This window comes from Echeneis naucrates, chromosome 2 (genome assembly GCF_900963305.1).
Source record: "Echeneis naucrates chromosome 2, fEcheNa1.1, whole genome shotgun sequence".
NCBI classification, from domain to species: Eukaryota; Metazoa; Chordata; class Actinopteri; order Carangiformes; family Echeneidae; genus Echeneis; species Echeneis naucrates.
The window spans coordinates 19210410-19218828 of NC_042512.1; the positions used below are offsets into that span (position 1 = coordinate 19210410).

At 46.2% G+C, this 8419-nt stretch overlaps 1 protein-coding gene across 1 annotated transcript; it reads right to left on the minus strand.

Moving 5' to 3' along the window:
* Positions 1-1258: 1258 nt before the first annotated feature.
* On the minus strand, positions 1259-8090 carry fam117ba (family with sequence similarity 117 member Ba). The gene is made up of 10 exons (XM_029513687.1): positions 8057-8090; positions 7628-7731; positions 6776-7001; positions 5065-5303; positions 4831-4914; positions 4588-4698; positions 3937-4080; positions 3636-3843; positions 3436-3556; positions 1259-3355 (listed from the first exon to the last, which is right to left on the minus strand). The coding sequence occupies exons 1-10, from the start codon at positions 8088-8090 to the stop codon at positions 3130-3132; spliced, it is 1497 nt and encodes a 498-aa protein (XP_029369547.1). The 3' UTR covers positions 1259-3129.
* Between the last annotated feature and the right edge of the window lie 329 nt (positions 8091-8419).

Below are 8419 nucleotides of genomic sequence, written 5' to 3' on the forward strand. Positions count from 1 at the left end.
ACTTTTGGTGCTCATTAGCAAATATTATCCAACTCGTATCCTTCTGAAAACAAGAAAAAATCAAAAGCTGCTAAACGTCAGCATCGTCAGTATGAGCAGCCAACAACATGTTGAAGTAATATCCTGAGCTAATTATTATTTATCAGCTACAATATAATTAAATCGAAGAAGATTTCAGAAACAGTAAAAAATATATATATATATATTTTTGAGCCAGACTGGACTCACATGGTCTGGAGAAGGTCAAAGGTCAGTATGTTTTAAAATCGTCTCCCGTCCCATCCTGTTGTTTCCGCTTCACAATCACTAAAGTCCAAAGCCAAGATAAACATGTGAGGGATGAAATGTTTATTTTGCCATTTTCTCTCAAAGGAAGTTTTAAAGTGGGATGAAGGGAATTTATTATCTTTAGTCCCACAAATAACTGAATGGAAGCTGCAGCGGAATGTATTTTCAGATTATCTGTCACTTTGCAGAATCCAATGTGTGTTTTGAGCTACGTCGTGAAGAAGACTCTATGAAATGACTGTAATATACTTCATATTCTCGGCTCTGTGCGTTTTCAGATGCACAGATATAGTTTGGTGAAAGAAGCAACACTGGAGAGCTGTTACCATGTCATGAAATGGATTTCTCCGTCACCTAATTTACAGATTTTTGTTTTTAAGGGAAAAACTACCAAGACTGACATTCCTGAATGTTTTCAATATGGTTCAGAGGCTTTCTGTAAGCTTCCTGAACAGTTTTATCGATAATATGAAGAAAAAAAATTACGTTTATGTGACAGCATCAGTCACAGTCTGCGGCGCGAAGGTGATCAGTGTGTTGTGGGAAGAATCCTGATACTTTGTGAGTCAACTCTTTTTATACGCATTAATATCTATGCTTTTTTTTCTTTCTTGTTCTTGGTTCTGATGAAGGAAAAGTCAGTGATGCACCTGTCAGGGGAAACTATTAATATTTTACTTTTTACTGTTGATTCAAACACTTTAAAGAAAAAAAAAAAAGAATGTATCTCTCAAGTCAATCACCAATGCTTCATTTAATTCAACTATGCCTTTTTATTTCACTGGAGGAGTTCAACATGAAAACTTGGCAGTTCTGTTTCCAATAAACTGGACAAGCAAACAAATGATCGCTGTATTGAGTTTTCTTTTTGTGGAGCCTCATTCCAAAATGCTGTTTATCCACTTAGAGGGGAAAAAAGAAGGAAGTTGGAAATAAATCTGTATTTGGACAGATATGAATCTACTACATCTTTTTTTTTTTTTTTTTTTTTTTTTTTTTTTTTGTAAACATATTTCTAAAAACGACAAATAAGAACATGTCGCTGTTGGTGTGATTGTTTTCCAGCACATGGATCTCTCATGTTGGACCAGACTTCTTCACCGAAAAAATAACAGACGTGCTTCTCTTCTTCTCCTCTTCTGCTACAGGTCTCCATCGTTCAGGGTTTCCAGTGTGAGGCTACAGAAATAGCAGCTGTTGTTTTGCTCACCGTCAGCAGACGCTGAGAAGTAAGCTCATGTTTTTTTCTTGTATCCTATTCACTACAACCTGAGATGGACGATGTCATCTATTGATTGACCCAATTACACTCCTGTCTGATAAATAAATACATAATTCACAATAATGAGACATAGTTCACAGTACTCAGCAGAGGGACAGGAAGGAGGGCGGGGGGCATTATACGGTACAAATATGGACTCATTCAGTTACATATCTTTGTCAGCTGATAATACAAACACAGTGTGCCTCTATATTTACAAATCCGGTACATTCCTATCCCACGATAGCAGGCACAGTCAAGTAGTAATGACATATACAGGAGGAGGGGTTGGGACACAGAGAGGCGGCCCCCCCCACGACACAACTGCACTGCAGGAGAGTGAGTTTTGTTTCATTCATTGTGGATTGTAAATAAAGTCAGGTCGGTTGTTTCTGATTGAGAAACTATCTGCAGTGCAGCGTTTGGGTTTGCCGATCCCTCTGTGCCCCCCCCCCACCCCCGGAGGCCCTGCAAGTGAGAGGAGGCTTGTCCTGCAGGGGAGTGAAGGGAAGGGGGGGCTCTTCTGGAAAACATTTCACAACAACACAGTTTGAGCAAGACAGAAGGATCTCAGCATTACAGAGAGTGAGGGAAAGGGGGGGGTGATGGCCGTGGAGTAAAAAAGGACACTGTGAGCAAAAGGCTGGCGCTTGGGGAGGAGGAGGGGGGGCAAGCAGACACAGGTTGAACACGCTGCACACATCATAGCCCTGGCCTGTGTTTCCCATAGATACACACCACACCACGCCAGGCGGGGAGGGGAGGGGCGTTCACTGCTACCACTTAGCATAACAAAGGCATCCGCTTGGACCAGTTTACAGGCAGCTTTCACTGTAAATGGCTGATAAAAAGTACAAAACACGTGTGGAGATTTGGTGCACAGGTGGGTTAGATATCTACTGTACCTTTTTAAGCCCCGCCCCCTCTGTGTGTATCTATGACCGCCATTGTGCACGATCAGAGCACAATGTTGGTTTGGGGAAGCTGCGGTCTAAAATATCAGGCACATTTTTAACTTTCACACTTTTAACTCTCACGACTCTTCAGGTTTTGCTACGATTTATCTGGCAGCACCAAAGTTAGCCTCTGTGGTCAATCTCTTGGTCACCAAGAAACCTGCGGCCCTCTTTGTTTATTTTATTTTATTTAAATTTTTTTTTTTTTGGAATGGAAGGCATATTTCATATCAAGAGAAATAACTACAGATAGAAAAAGAGAGATGTCCGTGGAAAGGCGTATTATGTGTTATCATACGATGAAATCAAAGAGTCTGTCCCTTAACCCCTTTCCTCCCAAAAAACAGGAACATAACCAGCAATAAAGGTCGAAGAAAGCGATGAAATGTTGGCTGCAAACACCCGCACGGGGCCACAGGACTCTCACACTGTAGTTGTCTGAGGAGGAGAGGCAGTGGGAAGCACTTTTTCAACAAGGTAAGGACATCAGAGAGCTTAGCTGGCATGCTGAAGGCATTTTTTGGAGCTGAGGGGGTTTTTTCCTAGTTTGAAATGTTTTCTGATTTTCATGGGTGGCTGTTTTGGGGTCTTGTGGAAATTAAAAAAAAAAAAAAAAAAGACTCATCAGAAGCTCTCGGGCTCCTCGAGGAGGCAGGGCTGGGTGGAAAGAGGCACGAGGGACGGGGACAGGCTCCGCAGCCCCACCCCGGGGCGAAAGTTGAGGTCCGGGGCGGGCAGTAAGGGCTTCAGGATGCTGACAAGGCAGAAGGCGGAGCCGCTGTTGGGGATGAAGTTGACCTTGTTGCGGTCGGGACACAGGAAGGGGGGGATCTCCTGTAGAGGTTTGGGCCTGGACACAAACACAGAGAGAGACAGTTGTCAGGACGAGGTGGAGATGCATGATGGGATTTTTTTTGGATTTCTACTCACATGGACTCCTCGAACACTTTGACCTTCTCGCAGCCCTCTGGAGGTTCTCTCTTGAACATGTAGCTGTTGTTTGGTCGGGGGGAGGCAGCGTACTTGGGCAGCGGGGAGCAGGGGCCCAGTTCTGGGGGGAGACAGGTCGTCTTAAACAGGTTTTTGTTGTGTGTGTGTGATAACTGAAAAGGCGCCGGTTGTGTTCTCACCTTTGTCCTCGTAGGGGCTGCCTCCGCCCGTGTCGTTCAGGACAGTGAGGTAGGAGGGCGAGATGGAGTCAGGGCGGCTACTGCAGTTACTATGGTTACCACTCAGGCCACCCCCTGAGGGCGTCTGTGTGTCAATGCTGCGGGTGCTGCTGCTGCGCTGCGGGGGGACAGGTGGGGGTGCACGGTGCCCATCTGGGACATCCTGAGGCTGACACACACAAACAAACACTATTGAGGTCACAACAACAACAGCAGGGTTAGTCCCCCCACAGCACGTTAGGCACGAGGTCTGAGGACTCACAACGATGGTCTCGTCCTTCTCGGGGGTGTCTCGGATGATGATGCGCTCGATCTCCTGGTTGAGGCCCTCCACGCTGTTGCGGAAGCGAGGGGCCGATGACTTGGATATCGGGATGGGTATCAGGATGGTCTTCGGCATCGGCGACTGAAAAGTACACAGACACATTTTCCAGGATTTAACACAGATCATCAGATCAGTTTCAGAGCAGGGACTCCCCGTCGCTGCGCTGCTTCAGTCAGTTTCAGTGTGTTCCTGCTGCCTGGTGCTGTTTTGTGTCATCAGATAAATTGTGAATAAAGCTGCTTGACATGTCAGGCCAACCTTCTGGCTCTTTGTCTCACAGTGAGGCCCCAGAGAGCGAGACAGCTGCACTTCAGCCGGCTCCACAGGGAAGCAGACGACTGATACATGAGTGGAAGCGCCCTTTAACTGAGTCTGTGCAGACCAGTGGTTGGTAAAAACACAATTAACACACACACATACGAGGCAAAGAGGGAAAACTGGAACATTTTCAAGGCTCGGATCGAGGACTAGACCTAGTTCCTCTAAGGGGTGGAGCCAAACGCATGCACACACACACACACACACACACACACACACACACACACACACACACACACACGCACGCACGCACGCACACTCATTGATCACCTGTGACTGGATGATGGTGTGGCTGCCATTGAACGGGGACTTGCGTTCTTTATCCCTTCGATGGCGGCTGCTGCGTTTGCTGCGCTGAAGCTGCTGACGCAATTTGGCAATCTGGAGAGGTTCACAGAGAGACACACACTGTAATGCAGACATACAGATGTACACAAACATTAATGGTGGTGACACACAACTTGAGTTGGCTGATATATTTATTTGGGTCCAAGATGAAGATTAAACACTGACCTCCTTGAGCTGGTCGGTGCTCCCGCAGGAGGCCGAGCGTTTGTGAGAGCCCCTCCTCCTCTCATCTGCCCAGGCCCTGGGGGTCTAAAACACACACACAATGGTCAGAACAAAATATCAAATAAAGGAGCACCAAACAGCCAAAGTAGGCGATACAGGTGACATCCTGAATGATCCTGAGTGACTGTCGTGTCTGTCACGTCCTAAAACCTGGACAGCAGCACACACACTCACCTGCGTCGCTTTGTCCCTCATGTAGGGAACGTGTTGGTGCTGGCTGTCGTCCTGAGGCCAGGGACCTGTCAGGTGAGCGCCAGCGATCGCGCCCTGTGAGGGCCACAGCTGGACGCGATGGCGGGGGACCACGAGGAGAATGAAGAGCAGAGACCCCCAAGAGGGAGCGTGGGATCTGGGGGGGCGAGCACGGAGGAAAACCCCAGAGAGATGTGGTGGGTTAAGGCCACTGATGCAGTCTGAGGAGGGGGGACAGAGAGGGAGATGTAAACAAGTTGTGAGTCAACACATAAACAAATCAACAAACAGTTGGGCTGCAGGATAAGCTTTGTCTGTCTAGGTTTGTGTGTGTTGCCAGATTGATGTTAATCCCTCCCATGCTGTGGAGAACGGATACCCCCCCCCCACCTCAGTCACACACAGCCCCTTGGTTAATAGCATTAGAGCAGCTTAAAGGGTTGGGTGGTAGAGGCACCGGGGTCACTGGGGGCAGGTGCCTGCTTCTGCCCAACTGACCCCGATTCAGGGGGGGGGGTTCATTTTAGATCGCACAAAATGAATCTTTGATCAAAAAGAAAGATTCTGACACTTCACTAAACCTGAGATCAGACATGTGAAGCTGTCACGCTGGGATTTAAGATAAAAAAAAAAAAAAAACCCAGCTAACTGCTAAATAATGTATGCTGTAAATCATTGTTTTCCTTTAGATGCAAAGAGACGTCTTATTTTCAGCCTAAAATTGATTCTTTGTCTTTCTCTGCAACATCCTGTAAATCCTGGAAAGGATCATTATTTCTGCTTTCAATAACAAAATTAGCCTAAAGCTGCAGAATAGCCACCAAAGAAATAACAGAGGGACTTTAGAGAATAAGACCAGTTACGCAATGAGAGCAACAATGCAGCATTAATGAAGCACACACAATCATCTTGGAGGACAAAGAACAGATAAATGTTAAATATTTCTGTTGCTGTTATTTACGACATATTGCACATGCAGCATGTGTGCATGTAAAGAAACGCTCAGTCCTGACTGGCAGCGCTGCTCCTGGAGCTAAATTTGGCAGGGGCCTTGACCAGCGCACATCCCTGTTGCTAGGGAACGGGACTGTCTGATCTTCATTACCATGTGTGTGTCTGTGTGTGTGTTTGTGTGTGTAAGTAAACACAGGTTTTTGTGCCGTGCCAAGCAAAGCGAGGAGCCTCTCTTTATTTTGACGGCCTTGTTTCCTGTCTCGGTTGGAGTACTACGCCTGCTGGTGTGCTGCTGGTGGAGTACAGCAGGTTGTAGCTGCAGTGTTGTAGTGAGGCGGCTCAGCCTGCTGCCATGTTTCTGTCTGCGTGGCTCACACTCAGAATGTTCTGAACCTACACAGATGATTCTGAGTGGGATATAAAACCTCTGAATCATGGAGGAGACGTGATTGATCTGGGACAGCCAGCCTGAACACTGTAAAAACATGGAACCACAATTTCCCAACAATCACTCAAAGTAGCCAGTCTGGAAAAAAAAGGATAAAAACACACATTTGAGGGGATTTTTGAATATTTAACAGATAAATCTGCTGACACCTTCAGCTCTGACTTGCACACCTGCTTTACCCCGTAATGTCTCAGGAGCTGCAGGAGTGTGAATTCTGATTAAAAACCAAAATCTTTGCTGAATATTACCTGTAACTTTGAGCTGTGTAACTGAATGCTCACATCTGTTTACCTGCAGGAGGGGATCTAGGTGTGGGGGAGCACCGAGCCGTCCTGCAGCCCGGCCCCTGCTGATCTCTGCGGCCGCTCCTGGATGCTACAGAGCCGGGGCGGGAGGAGAAGAGCTGGGCTGGCGGAAATCCTCCGACATAAACAGGCAGACATTGAGGGACACGGGAGGAGGCAAAATGGGCGTTGCTGCCTCTTTCTCCGTCGTCGTGGATGGATGGATGTTTTTCCTCTCACGGCTGATGCGGCACCGCAGCTCCCGGCCGGAGGAGGAGGAGGAGGAGGAAGGGTGCAAAATAAATAACAAAAATGATAATTAAAGGAAATAATTAAGATGCTTCAGGCACCAGGTGGAAAAACGACGGGAAAAATAACAGAAGGTGGCTGAATACAGGAGGGACAGAGAGAAGAAGGCGGTGATGCTGAGCTGACACGGCGGGGAGGAGGAGGACCAGAGAGCAGCCTGGACCAGGCACTTCCGGCCTTCAAAGTAAAGCACAGTAATCATAATATTTATTTATCGTTGCTGTCGTTATTTTTATTATTATGGCAAAAGGATCAGCATCGAAACGAGTTTCTGGTTCTGTTGGCAATGCTTTACAGATTCAGTAAACGTAATGATGTTCATGTTGAATAATACATCACCTGCTCATTCACATCCCTGAATTCATTATTGTAAAATAATCCAGGGTGGTCTGGGTTTGTAAAACGAGAATGTTACTCGTTATTAGCTGTAGTTGTTTTTATAAATGCTTTCTTCGGTAATTTTTCTTATATTTTACTGAAATCGACATCAAATCAGCTCCATCGGACACTTTATTTTATTATTTTCATTTTACTCTGAAAGCAGGTCGACCCATTTCCGGTCCCGTCCTGGAGACGTCAGGTTGGCTTGACGCAGCTGACGTAACACCGTGACGTAGGAGCGACGCAGCGCCGCTCGTGCTGATGCGGCAGTTGCTAGGGCGCGTGGAGCAGAGAGGAGGTAAACAAGAACCGGAAGAGGAAGTGCCCCCTGCTGTGTGGACACAAACACCACGACCTGGAGGCCCCCATGTGAGTAACACAATTATCTGTCAACGTTGTGTGTCAGAAAAACACACACACACGGAGCTAACTGCTAAAACTTTAAAATGCAGCCTACATTTGAATTTGACATCATATTTTTAAATTACATAAACGTCATGAATGTCAGGCCTGACGTGACACATCCAACAACTGTTTCATACATTTATTGAGATTTTTTTCTTCCATATTGACTTGAAAATGTTTACAGAAAGTGTACCGAGCATACGCATAGCAATGGGGTCAAAGGCCATGTCCATTGAATGCAAAACAGAACTCCATAAAAATGATGCAAATATCGATGCAATACACTTTTTTTTCATACAAATTACAAATTACAAAAACATAAACGAAATCTTTTCAATGTGCCCTGAAGCAGCGCCGAAAACACAGAGTGAGTACAATGACATTTCAGCACGCCTGTACAGCGTTAGGCCTCAACAGTTGTAATGTTTGCTGATGGGGAGAAACACAACACGTGCACATTCTCTCTCTCTCTCTCTCTCTCTCACACACACACACACACACATTCTCCTGAATCAGTCATTTAAACACCAAAAGGATGAGACAACAAGAAGCAGAA